The 19756-nt window shown below is 41.4% G+C and overlaps 1 protein-coding gene across 1 annotated transcript in view; it reads right to left on the minus strand.

Moving 5' to 3' along the window:
• PTPRT (protein tyrosine phosphatase, receptor type, T) overlaps window positions 1-19756 on the minus strand; it is a gene marked incomplete at its 5' end in the record, with an annotated part of 272054 nt that overhangs the window by 11773 nt on the left and 240525 nt on the right. The window contains 8 exons of the mRNA XM_009994060.1: window positions 1612-1761; window positions 2746-2881; window positions 5313-5467; window positions 6679-6795; window positions 8565-8662; window positions 10040-10076; window positions 10597-10673; window positions 18292-18379. Coding sequence (XP_009992362.1) covers window positions 1612-1761; window positions 2746-2881; window positions 5313-5467; window positions 6679-6795; window positions 8565-8662; window positions 10040-10076; window positions 10597-10673; window positions 18292-18379 — 858 coding nt within the window. The remainder of the gene's footprint in view (window positions 1-1611; window positions 1762-2745; window positions 2882-5312; window positions 5468-6678; window positions 6796-8564; window positions 8663-10039; window positions 10077-10596; window positions 10674-18291; window positions 18380-19756) is intronic.

Consider the following 19756-nt stretch of genomic DNA (forward strand, 5'->3'; position numbering starts at 1 on the left):
TTCAGATAACAAAAACACTCCAGAATGAGTTTTTGCATGTTCAGACAACACGTAGTGCATAAGAAATACACCCAGCCTCACTTGAGAGCCAGTGGGACCTAAATAATACAACTTGCACCAGCAGATCTGCAGGTAAACCAACTGGCTCATAAAGATTTTAGCACAAGATACCACCTTTTGCATGAAATCCAGACAATTAGGGCTGAGGAATGCTCTGAGCCAAAATCCTGTAAAAATAGATTCTACAACTAGAAGGAGAATGAAGCTCTATGCAAAGTACAGTGGAGCATTTCCTTCCCACAGGACCTGCCAGCCCCTGGCAGTTCCAAAGAACAAGCACACAGGTGACAAACCTCATGTCATGACAAAACAGGCCACAGCAAGCAGTGATTTTTATATATCTTTTTTTTATACCAGCATAATATAATTTGATGAAGTTAGACTTTGGTTCCTTCATGCCAAACATCCAGAACCAGACCCATTGTATGGATCTGGTATCATTTGATAAAACCTGATTTTTTTCTTTATTCAGTTGGGATCCACATTCTTTATCTCACTGTACCAACCCTGATGATTCCCTGTTCAGATATAAACACACATTTTCCCTTTGCACAGAGGGAGAGGAACAGAGGCATCTCTCTCAGCCTAGGGATCCAGAAGACATTCTGCTGCAAAACATATTGTACTGGGAGAGAAAGTAGGCATTTCTTCCAAAAAAAAAGAAAAGGAATCTACCTTTTTACTGCTGACTAAGATGAACAGCCTCTCAACAAACAGCACAGATCTCTCTCTTCTATCTAACTCCTCTTGCCCAGATTTTCCACAATACAATGGTTTTTTTTCTCTATACAGATGAAAATCCTCAAAGGATTTACAAATACACAGGGAGTAAGACTAGAAACCCTAGTTCACTGTCCTGCAGGGTGAGTTCTCTGCTGTGTGACAGGTCCAACTGCACAGGACTCCTGGGTCCTGTGTCCCAAGCCCATTTATTAGGGTGGGATAAGCAATGGTGACAGCAAAATGTGGGGTTGCTCCTCATGTCATCGCTTCCCCCAGGCAAACAGCACCCTTGTGAGTTTTACTGCAGGTCATTTCAGTTCCCACCATCGTGTACTTAGCAAAACACAGTGAAATGAGTGATTCAGTTTATTGAAAAATAGCAATAGAGAAAGTAATGCTCCCTGAGCTCACTGTCTCCTGTTGTATGAAGGGACATCAACAGGTCGATTGTCAAGACTCGGAAGCAGCTCATGAGCCACAAGGACAGATAATGAAGGACCTCGAGGCATAAATGTTGCTGAATAAATTACAGCAGAATGTGAACAACAGAATAATTGTTGAAATGAGAAGTACAGCATCATTTGTGAAAATTAGTACTCTTGCTCTACTAAAGCTATGGGGAATTTTTTCCTTGTTGAAGGCTGGAAAGTTCATGCTCAAAACCAAATCTCTGCTTGATCCAGTAGGAAAACAACAACAATCAGCTGAAATCAAACCTTGGCTCAATGTGCCCCTTCTCTACTCTGTTGGAAATCGTAAAATAACACACAGAAATTGATTCAACACTTTCAATACACCAACTGCAATGACAGAGACATGTGAAATTACCTGAAACTCATCTTTGATCTGGCTGGAATTGGTCTGTGGATCTAGTCTGCTGATGTTGTAATATATGGATCTAAACTCACAAACTGGGATGGCTGTGTTGCCACAGAGACAGGCCTCCAAAATGGCATCATGGACAAATACATACTGCTCCTGCACAGGGGAAGGGATAAGATATTAAAATTGTGTCTTTAATACAGTTCATGAAATACCACAGTGTGTGCTTTTTTCTTCTTAAATCATGGCTAATTTGCATATTTGGCTCCATTTCGTGTGGAGACAAATTACACAGTGTGTTATGTGACAGCTTTGTGAGCATATTTCATCCATCATTGAATGTGAGGTCTCATGTACTCATTTTAAATTTACAAGCAAAATGGGAACTCACCACTCAGGAATGCTAAGAGAAAAAGGAGGGCTGGGCTGAGGAGGAAATCAGAGTGTAAAGCTTTTCTGTTCACAATCAATGAGGAAATGGTCAGGAATGGGCTGTGCTTTGGGCCCATGATAACATCAGCAGAAACAATTGTACCAACAGGTCTGATCCACCTGTCTCTTCAAAACTCCTGGACTTCAGTTATCCTGGGTAAAGTTCTTTCCCTGAACTACATATGAGGGATCCAACAAAGTTAAAAGCTCTTCTCTGTTTCAGGCTATTATCCTGCCCCTCGGGAGGGGAAGGCATTGAAGCACACTTGTGCAGCAGGATAACAGCTCCACAGAACTTTGTACAGCTGCTAGACACTACGTGACGGAGCAGCTTGCTTCATCAGCACCCACAGCTTGAATCAAGGCTGCTTCATTTGTTTAGCTTGTGACTGATATAAATTAGGCTCTATTTGAGTCTGCAATATACCTATGAATGAGTCATGAGAAGATTCAGAAGCTCTCTCTTTTCTACCAGGAGCATAAAATGAATCAGCAATGCTAAGCCTTAAACTCACCCTCATGTCTTGGATGCCCCGAGGAGCTACCAGGGCCTGTGATTTGGTGCACATCTGGTTATGTTTAGCCTCCAAAAGTTCTGTATAATCACAGCACAGAGGAAATAAGTGTTGCCTTAATTAATTGCTGGGCTCATGCTGAGCAGAGAAGCTGACAGCAAGGCAGTGGGAGAGGAGACCTGCTGGCACCTACCTCTGTCTGCACCAGGTTGACCCGCTGGGATCGCAGCTCACGCACACAATTAAAGATATCCACCACACCCTCATTCTCTGCCATGTCAAGCATGATGTCAATGGCAATGAAGCACCCTGTTCTGCCAGCCCCAGCACTGAAAAAACACAGAAACAAAGAAAAAAATTATGAGGGGCTGCATGATCAATGGACCGTGGAAGAGCAGGGCTTTATGGAGGAGAAAACGAGTGTGTCACAGATGCAGCTTCTTATCTTGGAGCTGCTTCCCTCTCCATAATGGGCTGATTTTTTGTGTGTAGCTAAATTAGCTTAGGATGGAAGAGAATGAGGTAGAACAATATTTCGATTGAAGAGAGTGAGGTAGAATAATATTTCTTGAAAGGGAAATGGACACAAGTAGCAGGGAAAAAAAAAAAAAAAAGAAGCTTTGTGTTCTTGAACATCAACAAATCAATTAATTTGTGAAGTTAATTGTTACAATTTTACAGGTTAGTTCACTTCCACACCTCTCATCACAGAGGATGTGGGAGAGGAGCCTCCAGGCTGCAAATAAAACACAATTCAGAATTTTTCTTCTGTGGGACTCCTTAAAAGGCACACCCATGTTTAGTCAAAGGGGCATGATGGAAAGGGCTCAGTCCTCCACTGCCAGTATTTCTTTTCCCTTTTTAATCTGGAGGAGTTTGGATCCTGAGGAGGGTGATTTCATGTAGTGGATTTTTAAATTAGAGAGGAAAAGAGCTCAAGGCTACTCAAAACCTTCAGTCAAAACCCCCTGCTACTTGTGAGAATTGGACCATCTCCTGCAAAACTGTGTTGTCATTGTGTCCTCCTTCCCTCCTGGGAAATCATCCAAGCTGTTTAGGTGTGAAGGATAGAGAGAGGAGAAGTCTCTTCACATTACTCTGAAGGAAGAAGGAAAAATCAGCTCCAATCAGGGAAACTTCAGTTGCATGAAAACTCCAGCAGAGCCGGAAGCAAGGAGATATGAATGACCATAAATTAATGGACCAGATTAATCAACTGCTGAAGAGAGAGAAGATATTTTTCATTTGTGGAATATTAATGAATAAGTGGCATTTCCTTTCCCTTTTATCTCCCAGCTTTTCAGAATTTTGACGAATAGTTGTAACATTTCTATATTTAGGGGATCCTGGCACTTCATAAATATCGAACAGTGAGATTATCCAGCCAGGCATCAGGAGGGAGAATTTGGTACTTACCACTTAAAGAAAGTCATTAAAATTCACAAGCAGATAAATAACAGAGAGGAAATGGCATTTATTCACTAAATTGTGAAGGATGAAGAATTTCTCCTTGCTGTCTTGGTGACAATGAAACAGGATCAGACTCCTTCCAGAGCTAGACTCATGTTATGGCACCAAGGTAACAAATTCAAGCCCTGAGCTCTGAATGAATTTGCTTCTGCCAGCTCCTTGGGCTTAGCTGTATTTTATTATAAAATTGATTCATAACTTGCTAAAAAAGTCCAACAAAACAAAATACCCCTCTCCCCAACCCAAAATTGATAAGAAAGGTAAGAGTTAGTTGTTTTTTCCTTTTAAAAGTGGTTGTGGGATGTATTCTCTCCTCTTCCTGATCACAGAACGTGGCACTTAGAGGTAAGTGCCTAGAGATTAATCAGGGGTGAGACTTTGGGGGACCCAGTTTTGTATTCTAGCCTTTTGCACAGAACACACAGCTTTGTCTGCTCTCCTACCACCAGCAGCACACCTGACCACACCTCACTCTGGTAGTGCTTCATGTCAGGGACACTCTCCTGCATATTCATCCAGTGCCTTGCACAGTAGACCTTGAAGTTCAGGTGGAAGAAGACAGTGCAGAAGAACCCACAGCAGCAACAGCAGCAGCTGGGGAGTTACAAGCACGTGACTCAGTACTCTGAATTTTCACAGTTGTAAACCACTAAGTGAGGTTTACTCAGGCATTCCCCTTTTATTTACTAGCTGGAAGTATTGGAAAGGTTTCCAGTCTGAAATTCCCACTACAGCTCCTGGGCTTTGAGGAGACCAAGGACCATAATGGTTGGCACCCATGAAGACAGACTAATGTTTCAGGTAAGACTGTTGATGCTGGTACAGGGCTGACCTGCAGGGCATGTGGGTACAGAAAAGCAAAGTTGCTTTGAAATTGCCTGTTGGCAGCCCTGTCTTTTTGTAGGCATTTTTCTTTCTGGCAAAAGGGACACGTGGCATGTGAGGTTTGTTGCAGTTAGTGACTGGAATGGCTATCCCAGATATTTATCAGTTTCCCAGCTCTACTATGAGCATCCAAGAGTATAGTCTGCCAGAGAGTCTTCTACATCTGAAAGGCCTCCTCTGACCTACTTATATCATCTCCAATTCCTGCTAGCTGAGCTCCAGAGCTGCCATTTCAGAAAAGAAAACCAATTTCCACTTTGTTTCCTAGAGAGGCCCACAGATTACACCCTTAAACAAAAATCTAGCTGGTTATTCTCAGAGGAAGGAAAAAACCAAACAAACAAACAAACAAAAAACAACTGAAAAAGCAGATGGAGGATTAGCTGAGACAAAGAGCTTGTGTACCTGCAGTGCACAACAATGGGTCCTGCTTCTGGGGGGTTGAGAAACTTCACTTGACGAACAAAGCCCAGGAGGCCCGTGGCGTAGCAAGGAACCCCGTGGTCTGGCCAGCTGGTGAAGTGGAACTGCCGAATCTCTCGGATCTCATGGTAGCCTTTCTGAGGAGACAACAAAGCCTCTATTTTTCTTCCACCAGATTGCAATCAGCACATGCTGAGCTCTGTTCCCTTCCCTCCCCCAGCAGGTTGGACAGGGACATGGAAATGTGCGCTGCGCTGCTTTTCCCTCCGAGAGCTTTCAAGCTGAATTCCAAGAACAAATGCAGTGGACAACATCCCAGCTCCCAGCTCCAACTTGGAGTTGAAACCCAGCTGATGAGGAACTTTGTGGGCTGACTTCAGCCCCAGCACACCGTGGCTGCGCTTCCTTTGGTGTCAGCCCCACAAATGCCCAAGGAGTCACCTAAATCCTTTTCAAGGCATTGGACCAACAGCCTGAGGAATGAATGCCCAGGGAGTGGCCACACCCCAGACAACAGTAGATTTTCTGCTGCCTCCTGCCAAAAAAATCTGTTTGAGAATACATTTGATGGTGAAAATGGGAGAAAGTGGTGCCCAGCCCCATCACATGGCTTTTCTGGTGAGAACAAGTTATTGGTACATGAAAATTACTACCACTTGTGTGTGCCCTGCAGAGGGTAACACAGAAGGGTCAATTAGCTGTGACATTTTATCAACCATACGTATCATTCCATGCATCAGCAGGTCCTCTAACCTGCCAGAGCAACTAACTGGAACAACATTCCCAGTGTGGCTGAAGTTCATTTTGCAGGAATATTTGAAAAGCTTTAAAACCACTTACCGAGTGAAGAACAATTTTGACAGACCTGGAATACTCTTACACTTAGACTTCCAAGTTCTAATTACACTAACAAATATCTTCCAAATCCTGATGATTTGGGGATAATTTTTATACTCTTGCCTTTATGATATTTTTATTTCTGTTGAAAGGGGACCTTACCTGGCATCCTGCTTAACTGATACCTTTTTTCATCCAGAATTGGCCACTGTGAAATACAACAATTATTCCTGGCACACCATCAACTATCTGCTGGTTTTTGGATGCATTTAAACTTTGCATTAAATGACACTGTGGAATCTACCTTTGTGGCTACATCAAGATGTGAATGTAAAATTGTTTGTCCAAAATTGGAATCTGTGTCAAAAATCTAGGTTTCTGAAGTGCTACCTGTCCAAATAGCAATACCTCCCATCTCCAAGATCACTCTGGATATGTTTCCCAGCGTTCACATTTCTGAACACAAATTAAATGCTCTATCAACATCTCAGCTGGCTGAAGATTTCCTTACCTTTTGGACAGTAAATGTGCGGATGACATATTCTGCCAATGGTTCTGTCTCAATTAATGTGACTTTAATATCTCCATAAACCTCTGTGTCATCTGGCCAGTATCGAACACACTTTACCTGAGGGGAAGAAAAAAAAACATTGAGAGGAAATAGCTCAAGTTGAGTCAAAGCTGACCTACATTTTACTTGCAAGCTAAGCCAACACAAATTGGGCTGCTTCTGATGCACAGACCGTGTCATAATTAACTGGATCAATTAGATCAAAATTCCATTACCATGTACAGAAACCACAAGGAGGAATTTTATTTATTTATTTTCAGTTTTTTCTGCTGTGAATATGAATGAAAAAGGTGCATTTAGCTCTTTTTCTTTAAGAAAGTCTTCCTTAAATTTCCATAGGTGCCCTGACCATATTTCAGGTTTACAGAATACCTGGCAGTCATCACCATTCCCTCTGAGAAAAGTCTACCGTAATTCTGAACTCTCTCTGGTTAGTCAAAGAGTTTCAGATTACGGGGATTGTGAGATACTTGTTGATACGTTCAATTTGTTTCACTCTAAGCTTTCCTTATCAGATATGGACAAAACTCTGACTTCTTACCAGCTGTGACAGGTCTAAGCTAAGGCTCAAGAAGGAAATCTCCTGCTCACACAAACATATTCCAAGATTAGCCACTTCTAGAAGCCATGTGCAAAACTACTAGTGGAAATTAAAGCCAAGGCTGTGAAGCTCTAGGAGGGGTATTTAGGCTAACAAAAACTATCAAGTTATTAAATGCTCTAGCATCAGAAAGTGGAACAGCAACTAAAAGTTGAAGCAGTTAGCTACTGTGAAGCAGGTTTTATGTTCCAGTTCCAGTCATAATCAGAAAGTGTTTTATAAATATTAAATATGTTTAATGTAGGTTTGCTGGGGTTTTGTTGATCTGTTTTTACACAGAGGCATTTATTTCAAAGTGAAGTGTCAGTAGAAGGTAAAATAGAATAAATAACAATAAATGAACAGAGCCAGCTGGCATTCAGCCATGAGATCTAAAGGAATTAAATACAAAGCAACTGAATTACTAATAGCTGTGATTAAACTATCATTTATTTTTTTCTTAGTACCAAAGCAACGGAAGGTGACAAACATCAGGACAAATTTTTTAAGAGCTCCAGTTTCTGTCTGAGAATGTCTGTAAACTAAAGGCCACCAGGACTGGGAAGAATATGCTGGGGAAAGCCACTCCAGACATGCCTGTTTCTAATTCCTTAAGGTGTATCCTGTGTCTTTTGAGTTATTCACATTTGCTCCCATTGTGGGCTTTGGCAGTTGCCTGGGACCTACACAGGAACTTCTGGTTCCTCTGAGTCCAATAAAGTGAAGCAGTGGGTGGTGAAGAGGTCAATGCTGCTGGATGCCCCAGGATCCAGCTGTGCACAATCTCACACCACCAAGGAACAGTGATCTTCTGAAGTGACGGAGAACTCTGAGCTTTAAAATGTCACTTAAAGAGCTCTTTTGATAGTCTGAACATCAGTTGCATGTTCTCACCCCTCTGGATTTTTGAGAGAAGTATTCAAATAATACAGATAAAGAGCAATTATTACAGAAGCACATTTTTCCTTCTGCACTGAAAAAAGAGACTGCTTCTCAGCTGGCATAAATTTGTATAACTCAGCTAAAGCTGAGACTTACACCAGGAACAAGATCCTTATTAGTCTGAAAGGAAAGCAGTGAAGTATTACAGAATCTAGCATGTTAGAGAAAAAACCAGAGTGGCTTAATACAGTCCCTTACTAGAGCAATCAAAAGGCATTTCAGTTGCTGAGCTTGCCTGAACAGCAGCACTGTGTTATCCCCAGTGCTGGTTTGGCTTTATACCTTGGGAAAGTGGTACCCTTACCCTGCCCACTTCCACCAAGTTGGTGACCATGACAACACTTGCAGAGTTTTCTTGCCAAATCATTCTCCAGAAATCCTTCACTGTCTCTTGCATCGGCCCTGGGGCAGGAGAAAAGACAAAAGGACATCTTAAGAGAGTGTGCTGAATGCCAAAAACTCTATTCAGCTGTTCCCCAGCCACTGCCCTGTTCCCACAGGATCCTACCCTCCCTTTCAGAGCATCTCTCTGCAATTCAAGGTTACAGACACAGAACAGCCTCGAGCTGTCTGAGGGAACAGACACCTCATCCTTCTCACGGAGGGTATTTAAGGTCCCAGCACCCTGGAAAGAGAGGTGATGTCTCTGTTGTAAATAGCGGAGTGAGTTCCAGCAGGTAATCACATGGAAGTGTTGAGACATGGATGCATCCTATGGAGAGTCACTATTAAATGCTGGATTGAGATTTGTACCTGATGCAGTGCTGAAATGCCTCCATTTCACATTTTAGTACTTATTAATTATAAAGGAGGGAAGAAACATGCAAAAACTAGCCCTTTTCTGAAATTGCCCCAGAGAAAAGAATTTCAGGTTCCAACAGCCAAACAGGCAGTGCTCACAAGAGGTTTATTATACCAGAGCTTCTCTCTGACCTTGTTTCCTTTCTCTTTTCTACCCTGTAGGCAAAATCCCTCCAGGACTCCTCTCACTCACTCTGCCCACCATCCGTGTTCTCTGCCATGTTGCATTCCCTATACGTGTACATCCTCATGCCAGTTTTCTTCTAATATGTTGGTTTATTTTTTTTTCTATTGGGATAAGCCAGCTTGGAAGTCATAGAGCAGAATTTAAGAAGAGAGTAATTTCTGTGACCAGCACTTTTGCAGGTAAGGAATGCACAACAATGAGGACAAACAATGGTAGAGGAAGTGGTGATGGCATAAGAACTTGGCCAGGGATGCAGGAGAACAGTACCCTGCTGTTCAGGGAGCAGGAAGAATTGTCACCTAACATGGATAGTCCTCGGCATGGAATTGTGATGGGTTTTAATTGTCTTATTGGCTAAAGGCATAGAAGGCTCCTCAACTAACTTAGAGAAGTTGGTGTTCAAATGCATTTCCTATTAGTTCTCACCAACCAAAATTTCATCTGTCACAGGTTTATTCTTACTGCCTTCCCTCAAGCAATTTCACTCCAGAAGGTAAACCCAAGCTCTGTAAAGTCCCTTTTAGTTTTAATCTCATACTTCATGCACAAAGGCTGCATAATAGATTGTACTGTCACCTCTACCTCTGTAGCACTTTTTATCCCTGTAGCTAAGGTTTTCTGTTTGAGTGCTTTAAAGATCCTGGAACATTCCATACCCTTCCTTTTTGTGCCCCTCAACCAAGTTTTCAGATGTTCCCCAAAGCAGAAGGTATCATCCTGTGAAGAGCTGGTACAATAGTGTAAAACAACAGTGGGTTTACAAATCTTTAGACATACAAGGATGAACTTGCCTTGAGTTGCGATGTAATGGCGAGGCCGGTGGTACCCCTGGGAAAAAGAAGGAAATAAGTGATGGTGTATTTTTCATCCCTTTAAGAAACTTTTCTGAACATCGTGGTAGATTTAGGAGACACACACAAGAAACAAATCCACTTGATCGTTCTGTGTGTGTGAGAGAGAAGCTGCTTTTTGAATGTGATTTGATAGCACTAAATAAAAAACATGTCAATCTGTTTACACGCCTCCTGCACTGCATCTATGGAAGTGTCACATCTCTGCTAATGCTACTGCAAAGGGCTGGTCTTGATTTCTGCATACATCATTTAGCCCACACTCTGCTCATGTTGGTGGATCTGTCAAACACAGGAAATCTCCATCTGTCCAGATCGGTCAGACAGAATAAACTGGAGACCAAGAACCTTCTCCCTGTCACAACACGATGCTTGTATATTGTTCAGCTGTCACTGCTATCAGATCAACAGTCTGTCCCTGTGTAAGATACACCAAATTCCTAAGCAGAAGTGTCAGGAGGAGTGGTTGGCATAGCAGGGATGTCCAGGAGCCTTACATCGATGTAATTGGCGTTGATGTAGTCAGAGTGAGGGTCCCCATCCAGCAGCTGCAACCTCACTCTTGAGTGATCATCTGAAAGAAGGGAAGAAAAAAGTGACAGTAACGATAAAGAGGAGTTTCTAAGTGGTTTATTTTATCTGCTGGTTCCTGCAAGTGGGTAAGTGAATATTTACAACAATAAAAAATGAAAGAATATCAGAGGTATTCCTGTTCCTACAAGCCTTTTTTTTTTTTTTTGTGCTTAGGCTGTGAGGTTTAGATCTTTAGGTTACTGGTCATTCATTCTCTGTGTTCATTAAATTCATTGCCAGCACCATAATTGTTATAGAGCTTTTACACAGACCACAAATGTTGCTGGGTTTGAGGGTCTCGGGCCAGATCTTTGCAGGATGGATCTTGATTACAAAAGCCATCTGTACACTTGGAAGTAACAGCCTCCCTGGCTTCAGCTGAGCTATGGAAACTGAGGCAAGAGCTACAACTGTCATGATCAGGATAAAAATACATGGGGGTCCTGCCAGAGGAATAAAAAAATTAAGGAGAGTAAAATGGGAAAAAAAAAATCCTGGAAATAACAAATGGGAAATATCAAATAGGACTCCTGTGTGATGTGCTCTAGGTGATCCTGCTCTGGCAGGGGGTTGGACTAGGTGATCTTTCAAGGTCCCTTCCAACCCCTAAGATTCTGTGATTCTGTGACAACCCAGAAAACTGAAAGGAAACACCAAAGGGAATCAGAGCAACGTCCCTCTGTGCAACCCACAGAGCCCAGGACAGCAAAACAGCATCGAGGCAGTGTGAACTGCCCTAAGATTCTGTGATTCTGTGAAAAAAATTAAAAATCTGAAATGTTCAGGATTATGAGGATGCTTAAAGTTACTTCAGATACTGCAATAAAACAACAGATACCAATCTTTTCATCTCCCAGTGTGCTCTGCAGTTCAGATGCAGGAGGGAACTGCCTCAGCAGGCAGATTATGTCGTGATTTTCCACCAAGGGAATATTTTGATCTTTCTGTGGAGCAGCTGGTGCTGGGCTCTGTCAAAGAAGATTCTCCATGAGCTGGGCTGTTGAGCTGATTTGCTCTGGCAATCCCAGCACTGGTTTGCAATTAACTGCAGAGCTGCTCCTGAAGAGCCATTTGCTCAACAAAGGCTACAGGGTTACAGAGGTCACTGCTGGCCATACTGGAATCCTTTTTACAGGATGTTTTAAACAGTATAATATGGAGTCCATTAAGTTTGTTTCCTCTCTACCAGCCCTGTAGACCTTAGCTCTCAGTCTAGTAGAGCATTAATTTTTAGAAGTACTTTGCAAAAAACAGGCCAAAGTATGATGTACATTCAATTAAAAAGAATCATAACAATTCAACAAAAATATGAGGTATGATTCTGCAGTAAGTCAGCAAAAAAGGGTTTAGTCATCACTTAATTAAATGTAGAATCAGATAATAATTGTGAAGACAAATGTACATGCAGCCCTGAAAGCCAAGATTTGGATATATATTAAATATTCATTTGGTTATGTAAAGCAATGATTCTCATATTCTGTTCATTCTCTGGGTGAGATTTTCACACCTAAAAAATACAACCACTTTGTTGTATTTATCAAATCCTGTATTTGAATTCAAAAAAGGTTATGCAGGGGAATACATCAAAAGCTCTGATATATTTGTATTAATAAATATAACCTTTGTAGATACAGTGGCAGTATATTTCTCAAAGTGCTGATATTGTTCCCAGCTCCAGACAATTACCTGTGCTCAAGGCAACTGCACTAGGAGATGCAGTAAATCATGTGGTTAGACAGACAACAAAAGAATTTATACTTCGAGCAATTCATAGAGGCCAAAAAGAGCTGATTAAACAGGCAAGAGCTACAACTGTCATGATCAGGATAAAAATACATGGGGGTCCTGCCAGAGGAATAAAAAAATTAAGGAGAGTAAAATGGGAAAAAAAAAATCCTGGAAATAACAAATGGGAAATATCAAATAGGACTCCTGTGTGATGTGCTCTAGGTGATCCTGCTCTGGCAGGGGGTTGGACTAGGTGATCTTTCAAGGTCCCTTCCAACCCCTAAGATTCTGTGATTCTGTGACAACCCAGAAAACTGAAAGGAAACACCAAAGGGAATCAGAGCAACGTCCCTCTGTGCAACCCACAGAGCCCAGGACAGCAAAACAGCATCGAGGCAGTGTGAACTGCCCTAAGATTCTGTGATTCTGTGAAAAAAATTAAAAATCTGAAATGTTCAGGATTATGAGGATGCTTAAAGTTACTTCAGATACTGCAATAAAACAACAGATACCAATCTTTTCATCTCCCAGTGTGCTCTGCAGTTCAGATGCAGGAGGGAACTGCCTCAGCAGGCAGATTATGTCGTGATTTTCCACCAAGGGAATATTTTGATCTTTCTGTGGAGCAGCTGGTGCTGGGCTCTGTCAAAGAAGATTCTCCATGAGCTGGGCTGTTGAGCTGATTTGCTCTGGCAATCCCAGCACTGGTTTGCAATTAACTGCAGAGCTGCTCCTGAAGAGCCATTTGCTCAACAAAGGCTACAGGGTTACAGAGGTCACTGCTGGCCATACTGGAATCCTTTTTACAGGATGTTTTAAACAGTATAATATGGAGTCCATTAAGTTTGTTTCCTCTCTACCAGCCCTGTAGACCTTAGCTCTCAGTCTAGTAGAGCATTAATTTTTAGAAGTACTTTGCAAAAAACAGGCCAAAGTATGATGTACATTCAATTAAAAAGAATCATAACAATTCAACAAAAATATGAGGTATGATTCTGCAGTAAGTCAGCAAAAAAGGGTTTAGTCATCACTTAATTAAATGTAGAATCAGATAATAATTGTGAAGACAAATGTACATGCAGCCCTGAAAGCCAAGATTTGGATATATATTAAATATTCATTTGGTTATGTAAAGCAATGATTCTCATATTCTGTTCATTCTCTGGGTGAGATTTTCACACCTAAAAAATACAACCACTTTGTTGTATTTATCAAATCCTGTATTTGAATTCAAAAAAGGTTATGCAGGGGAATACATCAAAAGCTCTGATATATTTGTATTAATAAATATAACCTTTGTAGATACAGTGGCAGTATATTTCTCAAAGTGCTGATATTGTTCCCAGCTCCAGACAATTACCTGTGCTCAAGGCAACTGCACTAGGAGATGCAGTAAATCATGTGGTTAGACAGACAACAAAAGAATTTATACTTCGAGCAATTCATAGAGGCCAAAAAGAGCTGATTAAACCGGACATCTAGATGAAATACACAAAATCTCCTGTAGACAATTTCACACTTGCAGTTCAAGGCAGCAAACTAAGCTAGTTAAGGATCACCCAGAAGAAAAGCAAAGAAAGAAACCCCTAAGGCTGATGCTTGGGAGGGGAAAACTCCTCTTGTGATGTCACAATATAATAATGGTAGGAAAGTCTTCACTTATTGAGTAGAACTACAAAGTGAGGAGACCAAAGATGACCTTAATGATGGGTGAACAGAATCTCAAGTTAGTTTTTTTAAGTGGGACAAAACCAGTGTCTCTGCATGGAATGTAGCTGAAGTGCCCTGAATAGCTCTCAAGGAAGAACCTGCTTCTCTTCATTTAGCAGAACCGAATCCCCAATATTAATTTTCAGCTCTTCAAACCACTCTTTAGTTAAAAACTTAAAACAGAGAGCATGAATACCTCTCCTGAGGGAGCTGGCTGGGAGAGACCCAAGAACAAGCCTGCAGAAGAGGTCTATGCATTGAAGACAATTATGGATAAAGTATTTATAATAGTTATATTGTGAGTTATAGTTATATATAGCTATATATATGTAGTTATAATAAAATGTTGGGTATTTTTTTTCCCTTTAAGCCAAATATGGTTATTGTGTCCATGAAGAACAGTCACAGATTAAGAAATTACTATTGGAAATGAATGATATTAAAAAAAAAAATAAATAAAACAAACATGTTGAGGTTTAGGTCCTATTATATTTTGGGAAATAGTTCAGTTGAACTTTGCTGCAGGAGGACAGAACTTGCAAGAATTCATTGCATGTTTTACAAAAATGAGATTTAATTCTCCTATGAGTGTGGAGAGTTCAGCAGAAAAAAAAATAATAAATATAATATATATGGTAAGCACACAAAATATTAATGATGTCTTAATGGTGCTTTTCATCTTGTACCTACATTTAGGAGCACAGTCAGAACAAAACTTCATGAAATAACTTACTTTGTAAATCCTCTTTCTCTCCTTAAACTTTGGAATTGATGTTGCACTTTTTTTTTTAATGGAAAGAGGCAAAATCCCATGCAACTTATTATGCTACTAACAGTAATAACCTTGTACTCATTTTTTTTCATCTGTAAAGTTTAAAGGGCATTTTAGAGAAGAGCAAAAGTCTTCGTTATATCTTCTCCCAGTGGTCAGAATTTATTTCTGATCCTGCACTTCTTTCCACTGAACTACACCAGGAGACCACATTTTTGGCACACTGAAATGAAAATATTGTTCAGCTCTTCTGTAAACTTAACAGACATCATCATATCACCATATGGGAAAACGGATTATAAGAAACTTTAAAAATGGAGGGAGAAACAGAAGGAAAAAGAAAAAAAAAAACACAACATGTTTGTAACATTCAAGGCCACGAAAAATGGAAATATGTTTTAACAAGTGTATAAATTATTTTGTATCTTCTTGTTTATTACAGTCTGCATGCAAGTTAGCAGAACTCTACATTTGTACATAAAGTACTTTGACTGAAAATTGGTCTTAAAACAGATTTCAGAAGTGACAAGGATTTCACTGGAAAGCATTGTGCTCCCATTTTAGCACAAAAATGTACTTTCAAACTTCTGTTAAAATTCCTATTAGCAATAATTTGAAATATTGTTGCAATTTTTCCACATCTCATTTTGACACCAGCACTGGATTAACCCCACACAACTTTTGTTATCTAAATACTAGGCAGCTAGTCTAAACTGGCTGTCAAGTTTCCTCACGTAGTCAGTGGAGAAATACAGACATTTTTGAAGTGATTCAATCCAGTTCAGGTACAAAAGGATGATTTGCCCTCCCAGGGACACACTGTCCTTTCCTTTTTATCCCCACTGATCCTGGGCTGTGCCATGAGTACTTGGTGATAGAGAAGCCTGATATATTCAAGCTTCTCAGGATCATGTAACATGGACATTGCACAGACAAGCAAGAGTTTGGGCACTACAGAAGAAACCACGGAGTAAAAAATGTTTGGAAGAGAAAATTATTTCATTCTAAATGCAATGAGGATGGTGGGGTTTGTTTTCTCTTATGCTTGATCCTTGCTCGTGGAGCTTCAGCTGGGATCTCTCTTTTGCTCACCTCTTCTACCACAAAATTCTCTGATTCATTCAGTCTTCTAGCCCAGAGCATATGACAGAGCATGATGGAAAAGAAACAAATGTCTCTCCTGTCCTTTGTCATCAACTCAATTGTTTTCAACAGATCATCAGAAGACTTTAAAACCCAAGTGAGAACATGTTCCACTGGAGATGGGAGGAGGTGTTTGAAGCAGCACCAGCACAAGCAGCCCTGCAAGTGCTGATCTCCCTCCTGTAATGTTATGCTCAGGAAGGACAGAAAAGAAAGAAAGTGCTCTTCTCCAAGGTGAAGCCACAATCCTAAAGTCTTTATTTCCTCACCTCTCATCTGAGATGTTTTTACTCTCTTACCATAGAATTGCTTTAAATCTGGAGAAGTGGAGAGAAACAGAATACAAGCCAAGGTCCCATATACCTGCTGGATGTTTTCTCTTCTATGCAATAGGTTCAGCTCAATCCACAAACACTCCACATCTCTCCCCAAACAACCACTTGCTGATGCACTTTGACAGCCTCAATATCTAGGCCTTAAAGTGATTTTAAATCATTTTCCTTCAACACAGAAATGGATCCACTACCTACCCTAACCCCCAGAAGAATCTTTCATCTCTACAGCTCTGAGTTTACAGCTTTTATATTCAAAGCACAGGGGCAAAACCTGTGGACTGCCAATATAAGAAAAAGTTAAAGTAGGGCAGCTCCCACCAGCAGGGCAAACCTGTGCAGCTGCAGTGCATCTTCCCACCATCAACAGTGGATTTCTGTGGTTGTACAGACTCCCAACCCCTTCCTCAGCTTTTCCTTTTTTTGCCCAAAAAACATATCAGTGCTGCAGGTTAAAGGGAACCCTGAAAACCCAGGGCTTAAAGCAGGGGAAAGCTTAGAGCTCACTTGCATCTCCTTCCCCCTCCTCTTCAGTTTTGATTTGCGAATGTAAGAGCAACAGATGTTGGGGCTGGCAGTAAGATCCAGGTTTTCACAGAGAGGCACAATGTTAATACAGCCCTGGGAAAGCAGTGAGCTGAGTAAAGCAGTCCTATAAGTGTACTGGTACCCAGAAGGCCATAAAGACAAGATCTAATCTGCTGTGATTCACTGAGCTATGTTCCTTACTGCAAGAGCTTGCAAACCCACATTTTAACAAAAGTCTCTGAAGCAGTTAAAGAAGTTAGATCAAAATCCGACTTTTCAATTCACTCCCCGAAAAATATGTGATTACTTGCTCCAGGAGTGATGAAATGCCAACTGTGGTTTAATAAATAATGCTAATTGCCATCTGCAGCCTTTTACCAAACAAAGTGGTAAGAGCAATCAGAGCATACTCTGGGTTTTATCAGCCATTGCAATTCTAGCCCAACAAAGCAGCTAAGGGTGTAATGGTTTTCCACCTCCCTTCCTCTGCTCAGGCTTTGGCACAGTTTGTACCCACTGAGCAGTCTTCATTTGCATGATCTGCCCAGAGGGAACTACTCTCTTTCTATTCCTCCCTTTGCTACCAGTTCTCTATTCTGGATCCTGTCTCTGCTTTTCCTCAGGAAAGTTGCCCAGTGACACTTGTCAGTAGGGTCTGGTTCCAGGCTTAGCCAGTGACACCACCAATAATTTCCCACTGGTTTTACAAGATGGCTGATAAATGTCATGGTCCTTGCCTGAGCCATCCTCCCTTCCTTCTGCCCAGCTTCTTCCAAGTGGAGTCTTTCACCACCCTGCAGCTCTGCAACGTGTCAATATTAAACATAATAACAACCTTCATTCTTTACTGAAAGAAGTAAAACTAAGAAGTTTTGGGGCATTTGCAGCTGCCTTATTGTGATGCTGAGGAAGTAGCTGAGCTTGTCCCACACATCAAACCAACTCTCTGGGGATGAGCAGTGACTGCTCCACTGGTTACTGGCCACAAGGAAGGAGAAAATTTGACCTCTGATCTGCATCTAAAAATCTGATACATCTGCATCTCCTTTTGTGCCCCCATTCATGGCACTGAGAGCTCCAGGTTATGTAGCAAAACATGGCATCATCGCCCACTGGGAAAAGCTGACAAAAGGATTGAGTCCTGAAATTACAAACATTTAGCAAACTTGAGACAGAAAATGTGCAAAAAAACCCAGGAAGTCCTGCAATGACTTGATGCAAAACAATACAAAAACAGAAGATGAAATAAAAAAACAATAATAATAAATCATAGAAACTGCCAGTGACAAACAAGATGGAAGTACTGAGTGCTCAGCACTGTCAACTAGCTTCTCAAACACCCCCTTTTCCACAGGATGCTTATAAAATCTTACAGGAAAGTCAGTGTGATGTGAATTTACACCTACAGGAGATTATGTTTCCATATCTGTTCTTATTGCGGTTTTCATCTTCCTTGGCTGTATCCCAGGATGCTGTCTGCCCCTCGGGTAGTGCCTGCAAAACAAACAACAGCACAGTGTTTATACAAATCTGGCCAGTGCCTTCAGGTGGATTAAGATGACTGAGCCAGGCAAAAATCAAGGCGCTGCATAATTCAGCAGCCAACCAAGCAAACAGCTGCTCTTCAGGAAAGGGCACAGCATCTAATGCAAAAAAAACCCCAACAACCCAGAGTTTGGTGCAGATCATTTGCATATCTTGGCTTCTGCCAGCAAAGAAACATTTTCCTCCTGCTACTTCAGATCCTAAAGGATATGGGGAATTTGTTTCTGGCTGTACAGTCACGGGGTAACCATGTTTCCCTCATACAACAGGGTCTGGGGGGACTTCATGTACATACATTTCTAAGAAAACCCCACTGGCTGAACACAGTGCTCAGTCTTTCCTATTTTGGTTGAAAACAGATTCAAAGGTTTCACCTATTTCTACATTAGTAATGGGGTGATGCAGTACCAATCACTGGCTGATTTTCTTTAGGGGAAAATAACAAAAACTCCGAGTTTTAGATTATGTCTAAGGAAGAGAGATAAAAGGAGGTAAAACATACCCACAAGCTATGAAAAAACAGCCATTTTCCTAAAATGTACTATTTCTGCTTGGAAAGGATGGGGTAAAGAGACTGGCAACACAGAGGGCTAGCATCCTGCCCTTTAGCTTGGCCCTGGAACTATTCTGAGCATATTCAAAAAAGCCACTTTCCCTTGGAGACACATTCAGGAAGGGTTTTTGAGGGAGGAAAACTGCAGTTGTCCCAGGATGTGGCTGGAGGATGGTCTTGCCTGCCTTGGAAGCTTGAATTGCCTGCAGGCAGGTTGATCCCTCTTCCCCCCTCAGGATGGTCAGGAGTGTGGTCAAGAGGGGGATTGAAGCAGCTGGCACAGCAGTGCTTTCTGTCAGAACAGCAACAGCACCAGTTCCTGGGGGATCAGCAGCTCCTGGGATATTGCTGGCACCACACCTGGACACAAAGCCACTGGCTGCTAACTGCTGGTGTCAGCTACAAGCCTTGACTTGTGCCAAAAACTCTTGGAGGAGGAGAAAAGCAGCTCCCATTGAAGTTTCATTGAAGTTCCTCTCTAGATCTGCTTCCTCTAAGATCTTCTCTCTATCATGATCCTACATCACTAACAGCAACATTATAAATTGTATTAGTTATGGTCCCTAGGGAATTTGAGGGAGTTTTATACCACAACCCCTGTAGAATCGTATCTGCCTTAGTTAGCAGTGGGTAGTTTGACACTGCTGTGCTGGAAAATGAATTTATATTCATCTGAACAAGCCATCCCTCTCTTCTGCAGCACTTGAATGCAATAGCAGAGAGACACAATTATTAGGATCTACAACACTGACATTACAATTAAACTTAATATA

The sequence above is a fragment of the Chaetura pelagica genome, unplaced genomic scaffold (genome assembly GCF_000747805.2).
Source record: "Chaetura pelagica isolate M959 unplaced genomic scaffold, ChaPel_1.0 scaffold143, whole genome shotgun sequence".
Taxonomy (NCBI): Eukaryota; Metazoa; Chordata; class Aves; order Apodiformes; family Apodidae; genus Chaetura; species Chaetura pelagica.